Here is a 27,680-nt window from a genome sequence, read left to right as displayed (position 1 = left end):
TGGCCTTTTATCTCAGCCTGCAGATGCTCCCGATCACTCGCACGCACACAATTGTTATATTTAAAGTGCGCTGTCCCTTTGGACGTTTTTCATGTATAAATGTTTGCAATCCAATCAGAGAAATCTAAATAGATTTTCTTTTTTAAATCCACAGCTTTAAGAAAAACAATTATTTCTTCAAGAGAAAACAGATCTGTCTGAATTCACCTAAATTATGAATGGGGATATCTATTGGATGCATGCACGCTGGCAGACAGCCGGCTTCTGGAAAAGATAACAAAGTTGTCATTCCCCCCATATACACACGCTGCTAGAATCAATCAACTGAAGACAGGTGGCGGTCACGGCAAACTTGCTGAAGTTCAAACTGAGCAGCAGAATGAGGAAGAAAAGAGACTTAAGTGACTTTGAACGCGGCCTGGTTGTTGGTGCCAGACCAGTGGTAAATCTGCTGGGATTTCCAGGCACCATCATCTCCAGAGTTTGGTCCTTATAAGGGAAAATATCCAGTGAGGCAGTCGTGTGGACGGAAAGGCCTTGTTGATGTGAGAGAGCCGAGCAACCAAGGAATGCAGAACGGCATCTAGGAACAACACGCAGAACCTCGAGGGAGACGGGCTACAGCAGCAGGAGACCACACCGGGGCCACTCCTGCCAGCTAGGGACTGGATAGTGAGGCAACCATTCACACAGGCTCATAAAAATGGACAATAAAGGATTGGAAAAACGAATTTGGGGTGAACAACACGACAGAATGATCCATCCTGCCTTGTATCAACCCTTCAGGCTGCTGCTGCTGGTGTAATGGTGTGGGGACTATTTTCCTGGCACACTTGGGGCCCCTTAGTACTAAATGAGCATCATTTAAACTCTGCAGCCTACCTGAGGATTGTTGCTGCCCAACATCCCTCTCTGAACACACTGGACCCATCTTCTGATGGCTACTTCCAGCAGGATAATGCACCATCACAAAGCTCTCAAACTGGTTTCTGGGACATGACAATGAGTCCTCTGTCCTCCAATGACCTCCACATTCACCAGAGCTCAATACAATAGAGACATTTTGGGCTGCGGTGGAGATTCGAAGGCAACCTTTCACAAGCAGGGTGGACCTAATGAAGTGGACGGCGGGCGTATCTATGTATATAAATGAACAAACCTGCTGTGCAGTCAGTATAATCAATAGGTCATTACTCCTCTCCTGTCTGACTTCTGTTTCATAGATAATCAGTTCTTGTTCTATTCAAAAACTCTTGCTGAGGTAAAATATTTGACTAGCTTATGAACAAGCTCTCTCCAGGATCGCGGGTCAATAGCACAAGCCCACAGCGGTGTTCGCCGTTTGATAGTACGATTCAGCAAGTCTCTTCATCATCCGTGAGGCAGATCGGTGAGAAATATTTCTATCGATTTGCTGACTTGTGGAAAAGTTTTTTTTTGTTTTTTTTTAAACCTGAAATCATATTTGTAGTTGGCTCGTTAAACTCGATGTTTCCACCGGTGAGGCGTCTCAGAGTGGACCGGCTCCCACCGAAAACCTCAACTGCCTTCTGGGGCAGGCGTTTGTGGGTTGATCGCCCTGGAGAATTCAACAGCACTCTGAGCTTACTCAAACTTTGGCTGCTGTTGGCGCCTGTGGCCGCTCCAGGAAGATCCCCCGCTATAGCTCTCTGCTTTTCTTTATTGCAAACGAGTTCATAAACATATGCGACAGCTGCCTTTTCTGTATCATCTTACATGATGAGCTGTTACAGAGGGTCACATAATAAAAGAATCTGCACAGAGCCATCATGGAAAGAAAACAATCCCCTTTATGGAGTGATTCATGCTGGCTGAAAGTTTAATCTACAGAGTCCCAACAGTCTCCATCAAATGCTTGAATATTAAGTTCATCAGGACGAGATGATGTCAGCGCTGCAACATATGAACCCCTCATACGCTGATATCCTCTGTCGATCTGCCAAATTTATGAAACATTAATACAGTCAATATTTCTTATACTAATTTTAACTAAATGTCCTTGGTAACGATACCTTTGATACCGATTCACTAAATGGAACGATGTCAGCAGCTGGGAGATGTTCTGCTGCTTTAATCCCGCTGGAATCAGCAAAACTCAATTGTTTCATTTAATTTAGAACTCATAAAGCTAAATCTTGCTGTTGTAAAGGATTGAGGATCCCCAGTAGACTCCTGAGGAATCAAAAAGTTTCTATGAAGCTCAGGAGTGGTTGGGAAACATCGATCCTTCAGCAGGGACTGAGCGCTAATCGTGATGGGGAACGCAAACCTCTTCTGAAGGGGTGGATACTCAACAGAAGCCCGTGTTTTTCTTTACCAATGACATCGACCCCGATCTGACCTTTTGAAAAAAAAAAATCCAATTATCGAACAATAAAAAATTCAAGTTAAGTTAAATGAACTTTCAGACTTATGGGGAGTTTTTTGTGATGGTGAAAGCAAGACGAATCAAACCAAAGAGAAGAGGCCAAAATAATAATAAAAAAAGAGTAGTGGGGGCCAATCCTTACAATTGTTTGTGTGTGTGTGTGTGTGTGTGTGTGTGTGTGTGTGTGTGCGTGTGTGTGTGCGTGTGTGTGTGTGGTACACGTGTTGTGGTCCTACAGCTATATTGCATCAGTCTGGTGAGTGAGCAGTAACAGCATTACCAGCGAGCCATTCTGGGGGGGGCAAACTCCACATTTGCTGTCTGGCCCTGTTTTAGTTTCAGACTGTTAATATGAAGACGGTGCAATAATAACAGACTTGAAGTTGTGATATCAGATTCCCAACTTGTCGCAGCATTTGTTGTCCTGCCTTCTAAAACTTGAAAACATTTTTTTTTTTTAAACCTCATATTTTCATCATCTGCGCTTCCATTTAGGTGGTTCTAAACAATGCCAGTATTGTACTTTAGTCTACTTATCTTGCACACAGTTGCGCCAGTTATAAAACGTTAATAAACCCACCCACCGAGTTTCCTCCCTCTCCCAGGAAAAGAAAAAGTACAAACGGGAGTAAGAGAGAATCACTAACAACTCCCATGTTGGGGTTTCAAAGGCCTTCATGACATCAGTTCTATAGAAGTAAGAGCACTCTTGAATTTCGTTTTTTAAGCCAGAACTAATGTCTGGTTTCATCTCTCGTCTTTGCCTCTTGCAGGTTGTGTCACCAGTCACACCTTGTGTGTCTCAGTCACTTTCCACATTTCACACTAGTTCATTCTCAGGGTTTCCAATGCATTGATCTCTTTACATTTCGCCTCAAAGCGTCGGGAACAACGAGCAGTGGAGTATCATGTTATTCCCGTCACCTGTGTGGGACTCGCTCAGGAGTACTGATTCATCGAGATGTTGGGACTGATCAGGGCGAAGACAGGAAGAGATGCTGGGATGGCCGGAGAAGTCAAATGTGCATGGGATTTTAATAAAAATCAACTGATACAGGACGTCTCATGGCTGACCTGTCTCTTTTTGACCTTTTCTTTTTGTTCTCTACCTGACACCAATACAGCCAGCCTCCTCGTTGGCTGTACCCTCGTTAACAGCCTTTGCCTTTCCTCCACGTGTCCCTCCATCCACCCATCAGTGCCGCTGACCTGCCCAGGTCATTAAACGCTGTGATGAAGGTGTTGTTGCTCTAATTAGACTAATTAGAGTTGTCAGTTATAACCTGGCCGTCCGCGGGGAAGATTTAATCCTACTGTGACTCTACCTGACCTTGGCCACAGAGCGTGCACGTGTCTGTGTGATACCTCTGAGCCCACCCCTGACCTCAGCGCGGTCCTATTGGACTCCTCCTGTTTTAGTTCTGTCAGATCTTCACGCTGCCGTTAATCATTCAAACCACTTTTCCCGTCATTTTGTTTAGGAACGATTAGGATTTTGTCATTTTACTCAGGCTGAATTGCAACCACGCAGCTAAACTACACTCAAACGGTGTTGGTGGACTCTGATGTGGGTGTTTTAACTTTCAACAACACACCTACCTGCAAGTACACTCTAGAAATACCCACACGGACACCGAGTCTGAAAATGTGCGGTGAGACTGCACCAAATAAAAGTGATACGAAAAGGCAAAGACGCTCAGTAATTTGGTGAAAGCCGGAAGTCTGACACTTAGAGCAAAAAGTTATTTAGTCGATTGTCTTAGTGCGTCACAGCCTGGTCGGATACAGAGCAAATCTCACATATGCAGCCTCTAAAGTGCAGAAACACTAAATATGACAAAGCTTTGTGGTCACCTTGTGGTAAATTATGCACAGTCAACACAAGGTCGCTGCCGCGTGACCACAGCAGCATCTCTTATTCAGAGAACATCAAACTGGTCTGGTAATTTGGCCCTGTGCCAGTTAATGCTTTGCACCATTAACTGTACATAAAGATGGATGACAGGAGTGTTCCCTAAAACTGAAGGCGAAGCATCTTCATCACCTCCTGGTGGTGGGCGGAATACGGGTCATAAATCCCATCCATTGTGGTCGTCAAACAGGACAAACTGGAAAACTCAAAGTGTTTGTGTATGTTGTGATTTCACGACATTGTTCTGAAAAGTGTAGAGCTGGAGAGGAAGACAATCAGGCAATTAAGAGTCATATAGTAGACACAACCGTAGTATTCTCCCCAGTAATTGTGCACTATTTAAAGTAGAGTACTGTGTTGTGGAACAGTACACAAGTATTTTATTATCTTGAAATGAAACACTTCCTTCCTGCGGCTGTATAAAGAATTGAGACGATCAAAGTGTCGGGCTGGGAGGACGACGGATTCACCTTAGCCTGAATTATACCTTATTCTGACTTGGGATATGGTAAACAGGGTTCTGTATCCTCTAGATGAGAATAACAGAACAATGGATGCCCACATTGTCCTTGCACGTAGATGAAAGTGTTGGCTGGCGTTCTTATGTTCAGTTGTGTTCAGACAGATCGGCCCGATGAAGAAACGTGCTCTTATTTAACATTTTAAGCTGCAACGCTTTGGACATTTATTTCTTCCAGGCTGTGAATTCAACTCTAAATGCTAAATTTCTCCAGACATGTTCACGCTGGTCTCTCATTTTATTCCGGCTATTAGCTGACAGTTTTCCTTTAATCCTTCATGCTACATTCAATAATTATGATTAATGAAATGTTTTAAATCTTCATTCTGGCTCACTGCGGTGTGTATTTGTGAGGGAGCATTTTATGATGATTTATGTGATGTGTATGTGATTTTTACACGTAACTGCACGGGTCCGAGTGCAGGGCCACCTTCCTCCACTGTATTAATCTTTATGAAAAGACTCCTGTCAAATTGTCTGGCGTCTCTTCCTTTAATTTCTATTTATTATTTTCCATTAACCTGTCTACGTCTTCCTGCAAGCATTTAACATCTGTATCTTGCTGCATGTACCCACCCTTCTTCATGAAGCATATGTCCCTTTATCATTAAAGACCAGCTCTGGCACAGGAACGGAGAGAAGATCGCAAATGCACAATATGGAGGGTGGTGGGTGTAGAGAAATTACGTTGGGCTACCAAGCGGAACACATCTAAAGTCATTTCTTTCTCCCAAGGCAGCTCAACAGCATTGCAGGATTGCTAGCTGGCTAAACAAATAGCTGCAATTCCTGAATGTTTTTGTATTTTTATTCCATATACACACTGTGGGTATTGTTATATTTTTTTTATGTCACTGCTGGAACACCCGAAACATTCTAGAAATGGAATGCATAAATAAAACAGAGGGACCACATGATATTTAGCATACATACCTTTTCCAGAGTTTTATGCTGGAACATATTTTTGCAGTGAAACAGCCCTTTAACTGACCTTGGAAATAAGAATGTGTTGGCTTGTATTTCAATCTCACAAAAGAAATGATATGAAGATGCAGGTATCACCTGCAATCAATGAAATACCTGCACAAGCGTTTAGCTCAAGAATATTCATTCTGACAGAAGAAAACAACTGGGGCAGAGTTTCCAATGTGTAGGAATTGATTCTATTTTTAGCCTATATGGGTTTTGAAATGGTCCCTGCCTCAAAACAGGTTCTATATGATCAACACTACGGTTCTTTAAGCAACGTTAGATGCTTGAAGAAAGGACTTGACCCCTGCATAAGCACTTTAACCATCAGGAACCCCAGAAAACTGTTTGGGATATAAACCTAAAGCTGCATTTCCATTAGGCAATACAGTCTGTCCTGGTGCCTTTTTTAAAAAGTTAAACTCTAACCTGCGTTGCTTTTTCCCCACAGCCTGAATAATATTAGCTGCCTCAGCTAGGTCAGGGGCCTTACACGGTATCAGTATAACACAACCAACCGTGCCCTTGAATTCCAAGAAGCATGCAACGCTTACTTGAAGCCAAATAGTAAAAACAAACGAGACACAACATTCTTTTCAATTTATAATGCACTTTATAGTTATACTGGAATGTAGGAGCAGGTGGAGTTTGTTGAGAAGATGAGAGTTGGGGAAAGATGGTTTTAAAAGCCACTTCTCCTTCAACTGATACTAAACTCCTTCTGACCTTCACAGTCAAGTACATCAATGAGTGCTTTTGAGTAAATTGACCTACACTATGGAATTTTACAGCCATATGTGGACAATAAAGTCACCTACCTGAGAAGACCATTTGTTTCTGCTAATGGGTTCCTTATGCACCAACGACACCTTTGCTGACTAACACCAGACCACTACTGTCAACTTTGTTTTCTTATCCCCGTATTCTGAGGGGGCCTCTTTTTTAGCCTTGTGGCTAAGCCACCACATTATTAAATTTGTCTGCCACACAATGGACGGATGCAAGTCTCCTGCTGTGATATCGTTCACACTAGTCTGTTTGGAACTCCTGAGGATTTAGGATCTGGCGTATTGAGCTTAGCAGACCCAACCATTTTAACATTGTCATTACGCTTCATGAAAGGTAGCAGGTGAGATTCTGTTGTGGCCTATGCCCATCCCTTGTTCTAAGCTTAGTCTACACCAGCCAAGTACAACAATGCATCTTCTAATTCTAATTCTATAATTGTTATTCTACAGGAAATTACAAGTTGGGGTGTATGTTTATGTGACGGGCTGTTGGGTTTGCTACCTGCCAGAGAACTGGTGCCATTTAAACAGAGGTGTTTCTGTTGAATTACGGCGCTAATATGCCTGGCCTGGATCAGAGGACTTTACTGGCACAGAGTTTGGGGGTTTCCTCAGGGGGTTTGTTGAAAGCAGATCTTAGAGTGATATTTGTTGTGCAGCTAGTTGCTCATCAAGGCACTGCATTTGTTTTAGATACGGCAGCACCTTCTGTGACTCATACCGGGCCTGATAGGCCCAGAATAGAAGAGGTTTGCCTGCTCTGTGTGAAATGAACTGAGGTTTGTCTGCTCTGTGGGGCATGAATTTAATAATGATACCATTGGATCGTCAAGGGAACATATGTAACATTTACCTTCTCTCATCTGAGGCAGAGAAACGAAGGAACACTGGGTTGGGTCAGATGAAAACATTGCCTCTTTAATATTTTGGCTATTGGTTTTTGGATTTTCCAGTGTTTCCATTGCAATGATTCGGCGTTCCTGTGGGTGCTGCTGCTGACTCACATTGAACTTGGGTCCAACTTGGCTACATCACACAGCTTTACAGTTGTTCTTATTCATGCCGAAAGGAACAGACAGCACTACTAGTTTACCTAAAAAACTTTCCTTTTAGGTTCCCAATATATCAGTTAAATATCTCCCAATTTAAACATGCAGAGTATAAAAGTCTCAACTCGGGTACAAACTAAAAAAAAACCTTTTTTTAGACAAGGATGGATTTACATCAGAGATCAGAAGATGGGAGGAGACAATTGCTTAAAATCAGAACCCAACATAGAATCAGTGGTCAGAAATCACCAAAATGACAGTAAATCTGTTCATTTGTTGGATTTGAAGATGGTCAATGGCGATGATTGGTTGGAAATGACAGCGGCCAACACAAGCCAGAGGTAGCTATGAGCTTGTTTGCAGCCCAGCCAGAAATTCAAAGGATGCATGAAATCAAGGCTATTCTGAATTCAATAACTTAATGATTTCATATGCAACCGTGCGAGGGCGTGCAATGATTCGTTAAACAAGCAACAAAACATAGATTAAGCCCCAGTTTGCACTTTTTAGATCATGCCAACCCACCTCATTCACTTCTTCACACCATGGTGCTTACTGCTTCCGCACAAATGAGGGGAGATGCGTAGACATGAAAAAACATGAGGAGACACAAGAGAGATGGCAAATGAGTGAGGTGGAATACAAGTCAGCAGACAAATGAACAACAAGCAACATCAAGGAACACAGATGGGGAAGACAGATACGGAGCAGCACATCCACACAAACACAAGAACCTGCACGTGGACCGCCTGTTTCTAAATAACTAAAAGCTGTGTACACGCCAGCATTTCAAATATAACTGCAGCACAGCCACACACAGCAGCGAGGAAGCTCTGTCACTATGACTTTTGAATCTTGCTGAGAGCGGTGTTGAGGGGACAAACATGCCTTTCAACTTGTTGATGGTGTGCAAAGCCAATGCCATTTAGGGATTAGAGCATGAAACCAAATAAAAGTCTCCTAAGACATGAGATTTCTTGTGTACCTACTAAATATATACCAAACAAACACATGTAGAGAATGTAGCGGCTAAAGAAACTGACACATACAGGAGATGTATAGAAAGCAGTAAGATGAACTGTACACAGAGATTCACCGCATTAGGGTGACTAAAGCCGTCAAAAATATAAAACAGTGATTAAAGAAAAACCCTCAAGACGTCTAAAATGTTTGGACATGAATGCTAATCAAGCAGACATGGCAACATAAATAAGAATGATCAGAGGCAAGAAAAAGAGAAGAGTGAAGACAGGGGGCCAGCAAAGACTGGGAGAGGATGCCAGGACAGTAGGAGGTCTGGAAAGGGGACAGAGGAGGAGAATGATGGCAGATGAGAGGAGGATCAAAGACCAGGAAGACAGGATAAAGGCTAGAGATGCCAGTTTCATTTGATTTTCACTGAAAGTTTTCTAGTAGCACAACAATCTCGTACCATTTATCAGCTTTAGACAAACACCTGACCAATAATGCACAAGTACAATATGTAATGTAGTATACTATGGGTACAGAACACGGCAGGAAGAAGCTGCAGCCAATATTTCAGCCGCCGAGCTTTAATATTTTTTCAAAGCATTATTCAACTTTGAAGGCAGATTTCAAGTACTTAAAACTCAGGTTTGAAGAGGCAGAGATCGCATGCTTAAACATGGAAGTATTTCTTATTCCAGGAGCTATTTTTCCTTCTTCGTGCAGAGTAACACGTTCGCCATGTTTACAAAAAAGTTGGTTTTTGCCGCCATTTGAGACGAAACAGCGTTTGAATCTAGATTTACACTGTTGCAAGACGTAATAATTTTTGCCGAAAGTGAGTGAAAAAGAGGGTAGTGACAGCTGCTTCTTTTGACTCCCCAGCTAAAATGTTAATCTGGTCTTGACCTTTTGGAAGACATCTAAAGCGACCGCGAGCCAACCAGCGCAATCAAACGCATGTAGTGTGATTTTGGGAAAAACACTCGAGTAAATTAATGTCTGGGCAGTCTGAAAGGGCATTTCCACCCAGGAAAATGAAGAGCTGGATGGAGAAGGAGAGAATCGAGTGGTGGTAAAGGGAAAGGACGTTGCCTTTGAACAGGGTTGCTTTAAACCGTGGTTCACTTTTATATTCCAGGTGCCATATCTGGATGAATTCTGTCTGTTGTGTTTACCTCTCTTCTTAACTCTCTTTTCTTCGTGGCTCTGTCTCCTTCACCTGCCTTTCATTCATTTTGCTGAAGGGGTCTTTTCCATTTGCTGCTTTGACATTCCTACTGATGACACCTCGCCTGATCTTTCAAACGTAACACATGAAGGGTGCTGAGAACATGTCAGTACTTCCTTACTCTCCTTCACATCCTCTCCTCAAAGTGTCACTTTCCTCTTACCCCCCCATTCTCCTTGTCTCCTCATGTCCTCCTGTCTTGGCCAGTTCTACTGCATGTCACTGTTCTGATAATTATTTATTAACATGTTCATGCCACCACCGTCCTTGTCTGTTGCGGCCATCTGTGCCCAGTTAGGTGCCCGCCTCCCTGTGCCATTCTGCCCCGCCTGTGTCGGGGGGGCATACAGGAATGCAAAGAGGCTCCCACACAAGCAGAACACAGACTCTGTTCAGACTTCTCCAACGCACAAACCCACACTTAAACACCTTCTGCTGACAGGCCCTCTCTCGCTGGTGCTGCCCTGGGGCGAGGTGGGGGTTGGCCAGGGTGAGAGGCACACAGCAGTAGCTCCGCGTTCCCTTCTGTGCCGTCCTGCTCCGATTGCTCTGTTCTTTTCTGTCAGCACTAAGGAGGTGTATAACAAGTGGTGCCATCTTGATAAAGTTATTTAGAGGACAGTGGAAGGAAGAAGATTTCAGCGGTAATTATAGATCACCTCACGTTTCATCAAGTTTTAGGAGCCTTAGAAGGCATGCATCATGCTGCACGGTCATTGTCTCGCACTTGGAAAGAAAAATGGAAAGATAATATTGAAAAGTGACATGTCCATCAGCATCTAACTGTAATTTATTCATTTATTACCATATCATGCGTAGTGCAATACAATCCTGCAGGATTACAATTTGTTTGGGATCTGGGCTCTATTCAGAACAACTGTCAAAAAGGTTTCCATCCGAAATATTTACTAAATTATACATTTCAATCATGATTTAGTTAAGCTAAGGGACATCTCAAGTATATGTGCGGGCTTCACAAATTTTGTTGTTACTGAGAGGGGCTGAGTTTTTCTTTGCTACACTCCAGACTAAGACGCAAAGATATAAACTAAAGAGGGAAACAGAGCAGAAGAAGGGAAATACGCAGCAGAGGGGGAGCGGACAGCCTGTGGGACTGCAGCAGGATTGTGATCATGTATCCTGGATCTCAATAAGTAAACAGAACAAATATTCTCCATCTCTCCTCCTCCTCTGCTATCTTCACAAGCCATTCCAAGTCCCATGCTGTCCATTCCCTCACCATGATCTCCATCTCTTGGCTTCTTTACTTCTTGGCAGTCCGTCTCTCTCATCTCCTTTGCTCCCCATGGCAGCCTCATTTCATCCCCTCCCCGTTTTTGCTCGACTGCTATCTGCACTTCTCAACTTCTCGCACGTTCCACCATGAAAACTTTTTTTCTCCCCCCTTTAGATTCTTCCCATTCCTACTGGTCATGATGCTTCTCATGCATGTGTGCATAAATCAAAATCTCTGAGTAGAACTTTATTAAGTGGCAGTGGAGTGGTCTTGGTAAACTCTACCAAATGTGGGTGTGGGATCTTTCTCACAGAGAGTGCCTCTTTATAGTGAACGGTACACTGGAGAGCATGTAGAGACTGTGTATATGTCATTCTGAATTGCTATAATTAGGAGTCACAGCGAGTAATATTGTGGATCAGAGTTAGATAAGCACTGGCAACAATCCAGCACTGGAACCAGCCTCATGAATACACATAAAGCCTCCAGGGGTACTTCAATGGCTGGACACAGTGGCAGAAGGGCGTGTTTTGGCTTCTGCCACTGCTAAAATGTACCACCCACAGATGGCAGGGGCCAGTTGGGTGTATCTATTATCCCCTGGACAATATCCCTCCCTCGCTGTAAACTTCTTCCAGAAACGCGCAAACCCACAAACTTTCTCCGCTGCCCATCGAGGTAGGAAATGAACGAATGAACGAGTTAAAAAAAAGGAAACGAATCAGACTTCGGGCAGTTACATAATGCACCGAAGCTAAAAAGGAATCAAGTTAAAGTCGAAACATTAAAAACTGGGAGTTGCCCCGATACAACCCCAGTGGGGACGCCCACGTGAGCAAAACACAACACGGAACATTTCCTGCGGCAGGCAACCTCCACCTGAGAGAGCAACCTCCACCTGAGAGACAAATCCTTTCATCTCCATGCTGCCACTGCAGTATGGATGTCACACACACACACACACACACACACACACACACACACCTGCTTCCTCTTGGACCATCACCATCTCTTCACAGTCACAAAAAACACTTGAAATGATGTCATGACAACCTTTCCTTAGAAAAAATAAGCAGGCGTCGAGGCTGTGGATATAGAAATGCATACGTGGCAAAGAAAAATACCACAACAAAAGATGAGAGTTAATTAAGCTTGCTGTTAACGGCTATGCAGAAGCACAAAGTCAATCAAAAAAGCATCACGTTTATGGCTTTTGAGTCTGAAATGCGTTATCCCAAGCGGCACGTTGTTCCCGTATCGGCACTGGTTTCCTCCAGGAAATGTGGATTCCTTTGTTTAGCGCAAAAGAATCCCGAGGTATGAAGATTTCCCTTTAGGTAGGTGAACAAAACATGGATGTATTGAATATATATTAGTATTGAATATTAATTCTAATGTATTAACAATCCTAAGCAGAATCCAAACTGGAAAAACCAAATTAAGGGGGGGGGACTAGTCTGTGTAATGCAAATCAGTTGATTTTCTTTTCAGTATTCTGGGCTGCCAGCAAAGCCAAAGCCTTCAGCCCCTGACTGATCAGTGGCCCGCACAGAAGACACACACCACTGTTTGGTTGGCGGTGAGCAGAAAGTCGTCAGCTGGGAGAGACCACTGCAACACTCACATCGACACTTGTTCACGCTGAGTTAGGCTTGCACTCTACAGCAGAGTGACAGTATTTGCAACCAGCATTTAAATGTGCCATTTTAGTGACATTTTGGCTTAAATTGCTGCCTGTTTCTCGATAGAGTAAAGGAATCATTTTGATTTTCAGCCATCACGACTACCTGAATGAAGTAGTTCGGGAACCCATTTTCTTTCAACTTTGACAGTGGCGAAATTTGTCAAAAAAAAGACTCAACAATTTCACTTCTGTATTTACTTGGCAAAAAAAACCCCAAAATATTCGGAATCTCAATCTTTGGTTTTATTTTACGGCACCATCTGGAGCATTATAAGAAGTGTATTTCAGTTCTGTAATTGCAATACAGAGTTTGCCTCATTATCTGGTAAGAGGTTTGAGAGTGAATGATTATTAAATTATTAGCCTACAATTACCAGAGTTACTTCAAATGTTTAACAATACACACACACACACACACGCACATAAAGATGATCAGAAATTTGGTAGGTGGAGGCGCTCTTGCCCAAATGGAGCAAACAAAATAAGATGTAATGGTCCTGGGAGTCTCTTAATATTTTAACCTTCAAACCAAAGTGCCTCCTCTCCTGAGGAGCAAACATGTGCAAGCACACGTGCACAGATTTGGAAAATTGTATTCAACAATATTATGTGGAATCTCTCCTCCATGCACAGGCACAAATGTCCACGTCTACAAACGTAATGTTTGGACGTAATGTAATCGACTGGAAAGGGGTCACGGGTCAATCAAATCTAAGATGGCGTATTGGATAAAAGTTCAAAGTGCGGTGAAAGACAGGTTAACGTCACATTAGAACAGGGAGAGGAAAGCTGGGACAGTGCATTCACATGTCAATGCTCTCGATCCTGAAGCATGCATGGGATAGACTATATAAGGGTGAAAGGGAACATTTTTGTAGGACCTCTTCTGGAAAATTCCTGCAGGGTGTTTTTCCCCTCACTAAACCTGATTACGGCTCCCTATTTCCCTAAAAATGAACATCATGCTCACGTCTCTCTGCCTTCAACGCTGGCGTTTCATACACAAGTAGGTGCAAACTGTGGGTATGACTACAGGCAGCAAATTAAGTGTTGGGCTGATTAGTTGTTTGTATGCAAGTACAAATAGCGTCTTACAAAGAGGTGATTCATGACTACATTATGGTCTATTCATACGCTGCTGTGTTTGTGGTAAGCTTGATTTGGCGTCTGAAGCACTTCTATGCTTTAAAGAATATGCAGATTGGAGTGCAATTGACTCGCTCAATAGCCGAAATCATATAATTTGTCAAGATGATCGTTGTACACCACAAATATTCTGCACCATTGAGCTAAATTTAAAAAGAAAAGCAGCTAATTCACCCCACTGCATTTTAAAAATGGAAACTATGAACCATTCTGACTACAAGCAGCGTCAGACAGCTGTTTTGTTATGCTGATTTCAAAAAAAGATTGCGGTGCTCAGTTCTAATCACTTTGGGATAGAAGATATAAATCTAAAAAAAAAAAAACACGGGGGCTGCATTCCTCTCTACATTACAAGACAAGGCAGTGCAGGTCACATTCCCGAGTCAGAGGGTCTCCATACAAGGTTTGATCAAGGCACTAACGGCTTCACATTAACCTAAATGCAATAGTCGTAGATGATTACCAGTATTACCGGCATTTCTTCCACTTAGACCACTGTGGGTTATAATTTTTAAAAAGCAATTATACCTAGATGAGCTCATTATTCAGCCTTTGAATGTGTGTCAACTAATCAAGCCTTAGTACAAAGACCCCCACTGTTCTATCTAACACAGTACATCAAGGTAGACCACTACAAGACAGCCACGTCCAGGTGAACACAGACACTCACTCAGTAGTCTCCTTGATGACAAAGAGGCGCTCCCATGCGCCTTGACGCCCTGAAACATAAGACAGTTGACACAAAGCGTGACCAACAAAAAGAAAAGATGGAGACAAAGAAGGAATTGTTGTTAGAGCAGAGGAGAAAGAACTACATTCTCTGGGAGCGGCGCTTCACAGCAATCACACATCAGCCTCCGACGCTGCACGCCCCATAAAGTGCATCCATCAGAGGAGCCGAGTGTTATTCCTCATTAGGTGTAAACAACGGAGAACAGCTTTTTAAAAACCTTGACGCCGGTGATGTAAATTGCTCAGCGAGTCGACGATCGATTGAACAATCACTCGGCCGATCTTTGGTTAAGCTCCATATTTCAAAGTTTGGCGTCAACAATTGACGTGATGTATCAGAGCGCCGGGCAACCTAATGAAAAAGGCTCTTCTTGTTCCCCTTTTGTGTGAAAGATGTGAGATTTGACAAACAGGTACAAGAAAATAAAGCTAGTGGGTGATGACACAGACAGGCTTTATAAATACCGGTTGTTGGCTCTTTGTGTTCCCACACAGTGATGTGCTTGCCAGTCCCTAAAAATGTTTAAGAGGTGCCAAAACAATCAGATTTAGTTAAGAGACAAGGACGCAGTCATTGATTTTACAGAAAACATCACAGAAAACACAGTTGATGGTTGCAGTTGCGCATTTAAAAGAAGACTTGGTCCCCCGCAAAAGCAATATCAGTGTCGTTTCTAAGAATCAAATAAAGCTTCTGCATTTTGCTGACAGCATATTACTGGCTCGGCAGAATTAGGTGTCTTTTACAAACGGCAGGAGTCTCTTCGGTGGCTTACATCTAGAGCACATTTACAGACCTCATTAATCCTGCTACTTTAATATGGGTGATTTTGCTAATGTAGTAATACTGCCACACGTTGGATTGAAATGCATCTGGCTCGTAAAGACACTGCACCAAAGTCAAGAATGAGGCATAAATGCACAGAGTTATTTTAAAGAAAATTCTTTAAGAGGAGTGGTGGTAGAGACAAAATCTTTATTAGCACCTTTATTAGCATTTTATTAGAATTTAAACCAATTACATAAGACCTTACCATTATTTTCTCTCTTATAGGAGCCAGAAGGTTTGGCTCACTGATTAGAAAAAGGAAAAAGTGGACAGCCAGTAAAATGTGCAGGTCAGCACCTGTAACACCTCTCTACATGGCACACAGCAGCTAAAAAACAACGCTGGAGTCGGCCAGTTCCGGGTCACCTGCCAGTCTCTTTCTTGCCACGGTCACGGGGTCTTTTGTAATTCAATGGTGGTTGTTGGGACCTCAAAGTTACACTGACTTGATATTGATATTGGCTGCACTCAGCCAACAATCAGTCCAGGAAATCTGGGTTTATGCTTCCAAATTGTTGTTTGCCCAGATGAATCCGCTACCATGGGGCTCTTCTGAGACCTTAGCTGATTTCTTTTGATATTCCTGTGAGACATCCAGCAAAGAAGAACTCCATCTGAACGTAAACAAAGTTCTACACCCTTAACTATAGACTGACGTGATGCAACGGACATTCAATTTTCAAGCTGGGGGGGTTGAATTGAAATTCAGATGATATTTTTGGCTTCACAAAGCACTGAAACACAAGACGGCGCCAGCGGGTTGAGATGCGTTGGAGACCAAGAGCTACAAGGCAGAAGGGAAAAGGAGCAATGGCAATAAAGGAGATGAGACCGAGGAGGGAGCCAAAGTAAATGGAGCCGCGTACAGGTGAAAGGCCGACCATAAAGAGGGGGCCACGGCATGGTAAATGGAAATGATATTAGGAATGGATGAGAAACAGGAAAGGGACAGGTGATGGACAGAAAGAGAAAGACGAGAAACGAAAGACAAAGCGAGTGTTTGAGGACAAGCCATCAGGAGATTGATGGAGCCGTGATGTGGAGGACGTGATAGAGGCCTGCAGGGAAAATGCAGGATAAGACAAGAGCGGAGCAGTATTCTGATGGGCAGAGATCAAAAAGACAAAGCAAATACAAAGATGAATCAAAAGGTTGGGTTTTTTACTGATAGACCAAATAAAGATACATTCTAAAACGTCCAAGTAGGGCAGAAAACCACTTCTTATGCTCAGCCACAACTCCTCTGCTGTCCTCCCAGCCTTTCTTTCCTTGGCAACTCCATTACTCAGTACAACTGTAAAAATGTCATGATGGAGACCTACATAGTCCGAATCAGCAGGGGACCCCCTAACACACACACACACACACACACACACCCACTGGTGCAGATGACACTAATATTAGCCATGTCACCATATAGATTCAAGGCTCTGCATCGTCCTCCCAACAGGAAGTTGGGGTTTGACCCGTGATCTTCGACTCCCTTTAACATTCCCAGGAACCTTTATAAGCTTTGTTGGCATTTCAAACTCCTGGGGAAATCCTAAAAGTTCCTGCGGACCTAATACAGCTGTCCCTGTCGGCACAGCTGTATTAGGTCCAGGAGTCAAACAGACCAAAGCCCCCCCCCCATGGCTCTCTATAAAGATTACGTGTGGCTGAAGTGCAGACATGACTGGAGATTGCCTAATTAGAAACACCGACTGGATAGATCCTAAGACAAGAATTACCAAAAGGAGGTTCTATGGAGTGAAAAATGAACAGCTGTGTTTTAACAGATGTTGAGCACACTCTCCATTTTAGACTTGGAGGAGGGTTTTTTTGGCCTTGATAACTTTATAGTCTTGTCCTCTATGGGCAAATAGAGCAGAGTGAATATACAGTATGTCCTTTGCTGGTGATGTTTGCAGGGTCACAGGGATATACCGTAATTTCTGGACTACAGAGCACACCTGATTAAAAGCCGCATAATCTAATTTTAGAAAGAAATCAATTTTGTACTTATACAAGCCGCACCGGATTTTAGGCCGCAGGTATCCCACGTAGTAATACGAAAAATTAGATCGAAAACATTCAGTCCCGGTAGATGTTTTTATTACTGTAAGAGACGAGTCACTGACGAGCGACAGACAGGTAAGAAACAACAGCCACTCTGTTCACTTGTATGTTTATACAGAGACCTTAAATCCAATTTTCATCACGTCAGGATTATTTAACTTTTCTTTTAATTTAATCCGCTTAGCAACATAAACAAATATATTCTACCAGTAAATGCTTTTTTTCCTAACAGTGTCTGTAATGCAGCTACCTTGAAATATACGTTTGTATCAGCTACACACAAATTACGTTGTTTATGCTTTTTTACTCAAGCAATGAACAATCTAAAACTCCCCGATGGTCCACCTCTAAAATCTTCTATTTTCATCGCGGTGGCGATTGCTTTTGCCTTCCGTCTGATTTGTACAGCGGAAACACCGCGGCCGCCTGCTCTCTGTGTGTTCACCCAGTCTTCCAGAATGTTCTCAAGCTCGGGCCACCTGCGATGTTGACGTCTAAAAGCTTTTGTCGTCTTTTTGCTTTGGATCAGTTCTTCAGGCGGGCGTCTCCACCTTCTCGCCATTGATTACCGTAATGTACGCCAAGATTACGCGCGGCAGAGTGATCGCTTTTAACTTAAAAGTCGCATCATATGCTTTTCTTCTAGTATTTTCCATGTTGATGAGGGTCAGTAAAAATGACTGATTCACAATAGTTGTGATAGTGCGCCACGAAAAAAACATAAATAAGCCGCACCGTAGAATAAGCCGCAGTGTTTAAAGTGTAGGAAAAAAGTAGCGGCTTATAGTCCGGAAGTTAGGTATCTGTAATGTGGAGCAGGAACCTCTCATCATTCTAAAGTATTGGGATATATTAACTTCATATATATATATATATATATATACACACACATATATATTACTTCACTGCTCTGTCAGCTCGACCACATTTTTCCTAGCAACAAATGGAAACAGTCCCTCTTCGGGTTATCAGGCAAACGGAATCCAGATGAACTGTGAATCAAATCAGGCCTAAAACAGGACAAATCAAATATTGATTTGTTTTTTTTGTTTGTTTGTTTTTTCAAATTCAGCTTTAATTTTTTTTTATGTTTGCAATTATGCTGTTAAACCAAAATCTAATACTGGTAATAAGAACATATTGTTCTTTCCAAATAAACAAACCAATTCAGGATTTTGTCATCTAGCTTGATAGGTTTGGGATTAAATAGATGTTTGGAAGCTTTAACCCACACTTTTATTTTCTAAACATGATCTCCATAGTATCATAAAGAAATTTAAATAGAGAGATTTTAGAAGACAAATGGGTTGACAAATGCAGCTTAAGTAGTTGCTTTACCTGCTTACTACTTAATAGTCAATTCAAATGTAAGAGCACACAACTAGAGAAGGTCCTTCAGCTTCCCAACACCTGCTCCTTCTTTTCAAGAGCAACAAAGGAAAATGGAGAGAGAGCTGTGAAATTGGGGAAACTCAGGAGCAAAAAAAAGTAAGTTTTATAAATCTGCGGTGAATAGAAAATGACAGAGTAAAGGGAACAAAGGTGAGCAAAACATCAAGAGCTTTTGATTTCCACCATAAAAAGGTCCCTTTCTGGAAAGCCAATTAAATTAGCTTGCTGAAAGAAAGCAAATGTCAGTTGAGCCAGTCTCCACCGGGGGAAAAAATCCCAACATAAAGCTCTTAATGTCTCGGTGGGAGGTAAAATTGGTTCTTGCTTTCTTTCTCCCGCAAACCTCCACTTTCTCTCTTTGACTCTTTTCACTTTCACCCCCACCAGTCATCTTTACGTTTGCACACTGGGATATAAGAGCACAGTGAGGGTCACCGTGCACATTTCAAGTTCTTATCACTTATCAGCCTCCTGATTCTGACTGTGAAGCATTTCTGATCCCCACAGTCTTCTGTTTAGATGTAAATATTCTGTCACTTTTGTGTAGTCAGAATCATTAATGTCCAGCTCTCACTTCTACATCTGCCTTAAGAGTCCTTTACTTTATAAAAGTAATGTAACTCGTGTTGAAAGGAAGCCCTAATTACATAGAATGGGAGCTGGCCAAGTCATGTGGGACAGAGGACAGAGGGCTTGGAGCTGTCCATGGGACAGTGTGTCCGACAGTGGGGAAACCAGGGCAGAAAACTCCCCAATGGATGCACGGAGGCCTGGAAACCTGGCTAGGTGGGAGAGAAACTTCTAAAAAGGAACTTCTCCTGTTTCAGTGTTCAACAAAAAAGTGGTGGGAAGACAGTAGTGCAAAGAAAAGTAGGAGGATGTTCCAGAAAAGAAGCCGACTGAGGTGTAGAGAGAAGATCTGTTATATAGTGACCTTGTGAAGTGGCAGAAAAAGTAGAAATAGCTGCCCCACTTGTAGGCACACTTTCTGCTGCTAGCTGACTGTCCTCGATGCACATGGGTGGCTAACCTATATAGGCCTGCCTCCTGCTGCAGCATCTCCTACTCGCCGTCTAACACGTATTCAGTCCCCCTTCTCTGTCTTTCAAACACACCGTCATGCACACAAGAGTGGGGAGGGAGAGGCAAAAATCAGGCCACACATGCCGCATCTACTGCTGAGTTAAGTCACCTGTGTTGCTAGCATTGCTTGCTAGCGGGCAGCCAGCTGCTCCTCTAATTAACAGCCCATGCACTCAAGAGGCCTGAGCATATGGAGGACTCTATAGCAGTGCTTTAAAAAAGATATCAATGCCACATGGAGGAGCACTGGTTTGACTTTCTCAAGTTGGACACAGTTTGTCAGGAAGACATTGTCAAACAATAAAGCTCGCGTTCAACACGCTGAGGCATAAGCCTTTGAGCACTGGCCTACTTAAGTGTCACCGCTCCAATTCAGTTCAGTCTCCTAACGTGTGGACTTTCTCCACCTGCAGAGACGAGGCACTAGTGAATTCAGATGATGATCCATTAATTAATCAAATCACTACGCCTCAAAGAGACGGAATAATTGAGCGAATCTTCAGAGCATAAACGTGTATTTACGGCAGGAGCAAAGATGCCTCCCGAGGAGGGGACCCGTGTCGCAGACGGCTCTGTGTTACTTCACTGATTGCTGCTACGCCGTCAGTCTCAGTACAGGTTAAGGTTCTAAACATGCGTTGATTGACATTGTATCGTTGCATCACGCCTGCTGCGATTCCATTTCTTTAGACCACACTGTTGATTTGAACATGAATACGTGACATACGCTACTGCTGGAAAACAACTTAAAGTTTACAATATGCAGTTCAATGTCTCATCTTCATCTGGAATGAAAGCTAAAGACAAATGAGAAAAGAAAAAAAAGAAATCCTGGAATCCTTTTATGAAACAAACTTTTGATATAATTCCCCATTTAATTTTTGATTAAATGTAAATGACCATCCTCATTATCATCTCAATAAATTCAATAAAATGAGCAAAACTTCATATTAAAAAAGAAAGAAAAATCTTTCAGCAAACATTATTGATAGACTTGTTTACCTGCTACATCAGGATAAACTATACATACAACGAGACACATAAATGGATCGGTAAATGTTTGCCGAATGGCATCAGGGCATTAACGTGCAATTTCTCCATTAGAAGACAACATACAGGCGCGTGATTTAAAATGTCTGGCACGAAGGCCACCTTTCCTACTCAGGTAAATCTTGTTCTTTTTTTAAAGAGTTTTAGCTGTCTGATGCCAGACTAATGGCTATTTTCCAAACCACGTAGAGTTTGAACGATCACATATACACAAGTGTGAGGACTGCGCTGCACAAATAAAAACACATTTCTGACTGCCTCACAGTTTAGTGCCATCATACAATTATAGGAGACCGTTATGAGAAATGCATTAGTTTGTTATTGCAGATGGAGCCCAGAGCAGAAATACTACACATTAATGTGAGCAGAAAGTGCTGGAAAGAATTTTAAACAGAAAAAAGATGTTTGAACGGCACCAGCCCAGGTAAAATGTTAAAAAAGATCTGGCTGCATTCAGGGGAACTAATGTCCTCTTTTGGTGGCTGGTTGTGCTGTCACGAGCTGTCTAGCCCTGCTCTGAAAACTTTCACTGCCTGGCTGCCGAGACACTAGTGCAAGACTTTAAAATTAACCACTTTGAATGGATTGAATCAGTACTGTTTTATTTTCTGTAGTTGTATTGGATTGTAAACACAACAAGGCAGAAATATTTCACAAATGAGCTTTCTGGCCATATGCGGCCAAGAGTCTGCAGCTTCCCGAGGTCACCGAAATAAAGTGTCACATTTAAGAGAATGTCAGGTAATTACCAGACAAGTTTCTTGTTATTTTGCCTGTATTATTCTGGAGTACAAATAAGAATGATGGCAGATTTAAAAGATAATGACACTTAGATTAGTGCAATAACATGAGTCAAGTATCTACTAAACAGAGACAACTTTTTATTATTTTTTGGGTTTCTGAATAGGAATAAGTTCAACAATAAGGTACCTCAGGTTTTGTGCATGTAGTGACACGGACCTGACGGGGAACTGATGTCATATAAAGGAGCAGGGTGGAATCCATCGCTTCTATCTCGCTTCGGTGCGCTGTGCCAACCCACAAGCTTCTCTACTCCACTGTGATTCAACCAAACATCAACCACGCAGTACTCGACTCACCGTCTGCCGCTGTTTTAGGCTGTTTCACGTTAGGCGTGATTGTCTCACCCCTTCACCCCCAGTGACGTGCGTCCACATTACCGACACCGGCCCCTGCCTCAGCGCACCAGCCTATAATCATGTATACGCTTGTATCTGGTCTGCAACCCACCAACAATAAAAAAGCAGCTACTGCTGGCGGTTGTGAGTGCTTCCGCTACACCAGCAAGGGCTGCCTCGCTGAATTACTTCTGCTTGTACCAGTCAGCTCAGAGGATAACAAAGGCCTCCTCTGTATTTATAACTGCAGTGGCCCACTCTGAGCACGAGTGCTCACATATGCTGCTGGATGGAAGGAAGGAAGGAAGGAAGACAGAAGGAAATCATCTCTGCTCCCGTTACATTAACAGGAAGCCATTTTTAGAAAGTCATCCATTAACGCTGCTGTGTTCTCATACTGTCAGCTCCTGCTACACACAATGAGGCTGTGTAAACCCAGAACGTTAGGTAGGTTAGATGCAGACCTGTTCTTAAAAAAACACTCTGTGCCATCGGGACACAGGGCAGAGCTTTGGTACGATGTGAAAAATGCTTTTGAAACGGTGAGAAACAGGGAATGTCAGCTGTGGTTGAGTGTATAATGTGTTCAAAGAAGAAAAAAGATGGATAAAAATTGGCTTTAAATAACGGTTTTATCATACCCGAGCTCTGTTAGGCAACGTGTAATTATATATATTCAGACATTCTTTCAGGAAGTACTCGTGCGCGATGCCCTTTTGTGTTTCTGACAGAGCGAGAAAGGTGTCTGTGTTCTCTCTGTGCCTCACCTCTGGTCCCGCGTGTTCCGTCTGCGTTGTGCGGTCAGTCATTTGGCATCCTTTCATATTCAGGGCAGCTTTGGCACTCTCCTGCATACAAAACACAAAGAAAAAAAATACATCAAAGATTCCTAAATCAGACCAATCCAAAAGCTCTCTTGGAAGGAACAAGGGGTTTGCCCATAAACGTGGTCTGAGATGCGGTAAAACCTCTACAGCCAAATACTGGACCAGAAATTACCAGGAGAGAAGAAACTGTAAAAAGTGACAGCTAGAACTGGCCGGCTTGCTAGCATCGTGCTTCTAGGACATAATTAATTGGTTTCCACTGGCAGAATTATAGACGGAGATGTGGTGGGAACAGCACTGACCCCATCCTTTAAAGGACTGCAATTTCCTTCTGGTGACCAAGAACCTTGTGACTTGAGAGTTACCCGGAATATTATTATTATTGAAAAGGCAGACTGCAGGTGCTTTGCATGAGAGGAAGGTAGCTCTATTCCACTGCAGGAGCTATGTGACAATGGCACTAATCACGCCGACGTGCTCAACTTTCTCTATTAATAGGCAGGAGAAGGGGCGGAAAGTTGCCCTGGTGATGAAATATTGAGGATTTGAATCACCTTGATTAAAATGAATGAAGAAAATGAAGACAGGGGTTGAGAATTGGTTAATATTAAAGAGAACCGTTAAGTTAATTTAAGTGCTGTAGCCCAAACTGCCCGGTTCAAACCTGGTAGACGAGAACTGACGCCAGAAATCAGCTTTCATTAGTCCCAAACATGCCTACAAGAGGAGCACAATGTAGCCTTGGAGCAGCAGACTCAAAACACACTGGAAAACACACCAGCAGAGAGAAGAGGCGGCTCATAAAAGATGACAGCAAGTGATGGTCAGTCAGCTCGGAGGGTCTGCTGGGAGGTAATTAATAGGTTTTCAGCGGCAGAGTTACAGGTGAGTGTGGACAGGTTGGACTATCAGCTGCTCTTGCCTTGTTTTCTGCGCTTGACTGAGCCGTGGGTCTTTTTAGACTCTTAAACCGAGAGACATGTTCTTTTTCGCGATATCATGGGTCCTTATCTGCCAACCTTAATAAATACGAAGCGGTGGCTAAAGGACTTCTCTAAGACCGAGCACAGAATGTTCAGAAAAACTGACATTCTCCTGTGGCTGAGGCAAAAATCGACACCCCCCCACTACCCAAGGCATGCAGGCATTTGGTTCCAGACGTTAAGAATATAAAGATGCACAAAACAGGTTCCTTTTTAAAAGAAAATCCAAAATGCAATCACACACAAACCATCTGGGCAGTTTCGTGGGTGCACAAGCAAACCCGTGCCCTAAAGACTGATGAATCCGTGTGTGTGTGTGTGTGTGGGGTTGGGGGGGTGTCATCACCAACATGTCACCATATGGTAGAATGACGGAGAAGATGAAGCTAAAGTGTGGTTGAAGAGGAAAAAGAATTATTTTCCTGCGTGCTCCTGTGCGGAGAATAATAACTACCGAGCAGGAGCGAGAGGAGAAAAGGTACCGTCTTCTGAGAACGCACCCAATTTTTAAATTGGACCTCTTCAGAAATTCAAAAGGGTCTCGGACTGTGTTGGATGTGCACAGTGGGGTCGTTGTTTGGAAAAATAATGGTCACCTCCGGACAGCTGTCTGTTGATAGATATATATATTATTAATAGTGACAACATAAAGGTCTTCATTCATGACCAATTCAAGGTTTCTTGTGCCAGAAACAAGAAACTGGCTCAACAGCCGCGGTCCCAGTACCACGTCCAACTGTGGGAGTGGTGCAGATGGGTTTCTGATGGTCACGGCCAAACATAAGTCAAGATCTTGTGCGGCGCCGTGTGAGTAATGGTGTTTTCCTTGGGTGAGGCTCCGGACACCCACCACATCGAGGAGCCATTGAAACAGAAAAACACCTCCCTCTTGATAAGCTCAGTTGGGCAGCAATCATCTTTGGAGGGGTTTGATTTTTCTGTTGACCCTTTATTTTCTGTTGGTCTTTCTCATTTAACAAATTATCAATGTCGAGCACAGACTCCTACAATAAAGATTCCTCTTTCTTTTCTTTATAATTTTGCAAATAGCTTCACAGGACTTAATCATTTCACCTTGTGCTACAGAAAAGTACAACTTAGTTCTTTACTTTCTAAAGTTTTTATCCCTGAACATACAAATACACCATATATACTATAGTTTCATAATTTCTACTTTTTAAAGAGGGAAACATTTATTCCAATGCAGGAAATCGTAGGTCCAAATACATTAAACAAAGGCAAGAATAAGGTGGGGAGAAAATGAACAGTGTTGGTGTTCATATGGTTTTTTAACCCTTCCAAACACCTACAAGTGCTTGTTCCCAACCCCTAAACCTTAGAAAAATGCCCCATGTTCACACAGTAAAATCAGAAGAACAATAAAAATCCCATGGTTGTAAATGTTCTCTGTCATTTTTCTTCCTCTGGAAACTAGAAGCACAAAGGCTAGGTGCTGCTGGCAGCAAGGCGCAGAGCATTATCACAATCAAAATAGAACAAACCACAAAAGTGAGGAGAGAAAAAAAAATGAACAACTCGAATGTTGGAGCCAAGAAAGGATCAAACAATGACAAACCAAATGAGAATGGAGTCAGTGTGCTGGACTGGATTCTCTCTTTGGCACGTTTGGCCGTTGAGGTCTGGCTCATCGTCTGCGTTACGGCACTTTGGTAAAACAGGGAACAAATTACACACCTGACAGGTGATGAAAAACTATGCTGCAAGGAACATTTTCACACATTATTCTGCAATTGATCCAGCAAGCTTCCAAATAAGTGAACGAGCAACACAAATGAAGGTGTCTGTGTATTTTACACATATTTAACACAAATATATGTAAAGATGTAAAAACATCAACACCCCCCCACCCCCACCCATGTCTACGAGGCCAAAATGGCACACATTAGCTTTCCTTTTTGGCTAAGTACGAATCACCAAAGTTTTAGTCTGTGTCACATCAACCAAATCGAAAGTCATTTTCCCATTAATTCCCCCCTTTGACCCTTCAGCCACAGCCGACCTGGGTGCAGTCACACAGAGCCGAAATCTGCGGGAATATTCTTCACAAATGGAAAACATTCCCTTCCTGAAATGGTTTTAACTTTATCAAAGCGGTCAACAATTACTAAAAGAGAATGCAGGAGTGCTTCAAAGACAATAGGACTTTAAACTGAACCCACACAGTAAATCATTGACAAAGATTCACACTGCTTCAATTATTCATTTTAAAGTTTAGAGACACCAAAGAAAGAAACCGCGACGACTTAAAGAAGAGGCGCCGACTCTTCAATCCTCCTCGTCGGAGGACGAACGCAGCGTCGCTTCCTGACTACTAACCCGGTGGCAGTTTGTGTGAAGTCAAATTTAAAGGCCCGCCTGCCTCTAATGCAGATTTGCTGATTAAATGATCTTACCAGTTCCTTCTGGAGTCTCAAAATCAGCTCATCTTTTTCTTTCAGCTGTTGCAGCAGCGTCTCTTCTCTGCTGGGATCCTAAAAAAGGAAGAAAGGAGACAGTGGTGAGGACAGTGAAGACAGCAGTGATTTATCTGTGGGACCATATTACTGCCAAAGCAGGACATCCAGCCTGAGAGGAGGACAGCACACCCAAGCATGGACTGGATGACTCCGGCCTGGCCATTCCCATAAATGTTTATTTGTGTTTGCAAGTGTTCTATCCATATTTATGGGCGCTTCCTCCTGGTCTTTGTGTAATAAACTTATTATGCGCTGGCTGCTGGAGAGCAAATTCTCATTCTCTGTGTCTTTGTGGCAAACTTTGCGAGCTCTCCTGTGCAGCCTAAAGGCTCTTCGACATGTGTTGTCAGTGAGCATAACAGGAGAGAAAAAGAAAGAAAACATATTGACAAGAAAAAAAGACTCCTTTTGACACATAAGAAAAAGAATAACAATGAATTTATCTCATTTTCCTCAGTGCATATCATAAAACTACCTAAGAGGAAAGAAGAAACCAACCAAGCTAACCAGATTTTCACTGTCAGGGATTTTTTTTTTTTTTATGCCCAGACATCTTTATACCCTGATTGGACTGTCAAACAGCCAAGAAGGGAGCTGCCAAAGATCCTCAAGCGACGCAGAAGCTCATGGGACGCTGAAAAAAAATGTCTCGGCTCCAAAAATGGAATAAAATATCATTTAAATACTGATACAATGCTGAGTTCTAAAACCAACAGGTGAGAGCAACACAAATGGGAAAAAACGAACGTGTGAGTGAGGGAGGAGGAGTGAGAGAACAGACTGACAAGCAGAAGACAGACAGATGGCTATTACCTCTTCAAGGACATAAAAGCAACAACGCAAGGGAGGAGAAGAGGGGCAAGATAACGGGGAGGGAGATGTGGTGGGGGGGTAGAGCGGGAGAGAGCCTGAGGCAGAGCACGATGGTCTAAGACCGTGGGGAGCCATCTCGCTAAAGGACACAACGAGTCAGAAGGAGACCACGGGGACAGTGTATCGCTGCAACGCCATCCTCTAAATGACCTCTGATGCAAACCGGACAGTCACACTCATGGAAACCTAAAACCCAAGTGCAGAAGTTACATGACACATCCCATTATGGTGCAGAGTATGCTAAACATTAATTATTGGAAACCCTTTTTGATAGATTTTGATCAATAAATGTTTTTTTTAAAATCTACACTGTTGTTATGTAGAATGCAAAAAAAAAAGAAAGTAA

The 27,680-nt window shown here is 42.8% G+C and overlaps 1 protein-coding gene across 1 annotated transcript in view; it reads right to left on the bottom strand.

The window, feature by feature from the left end:
- ccser1 (coiled-coil serine-rich protein 1) overlaps positions 1–27,680 on the bottom strand; it is a 72,030-nt gene that overhangs the window by 15,612 nt on the left and 28,738 nt on the right. Inside the window, 2 exon segments of the mRNA XM_057034360.1 lie at positions 22,942–23,022; positions 26,399–26,476. Coding sequence (XP_056890340.1) covers positions 22,942–23,022; positions 26,399–26,476 — 159 coding nt within the window.

The sequence above is a fragment of the Takifugu flavidus genome, chromosome 5 (assembly GCF_003711565.1).
Source record: "Takifugu flavidus isolate HTHZ2018 chromosome 5, ASM371156v2, whole genome shotgun sequence".
NCBI classification, from domain to species: Eukaryota; Metazoa; Chordata; class Actinopteri; order Tetraodontiformes; family Tetraodontidae; genus Takifugu; species Takifugu flavidus.
Note: the sequence above shows the minus strand (reverse complement) of the source record. Positions and strands in the feature narration are given on the sequence as shown.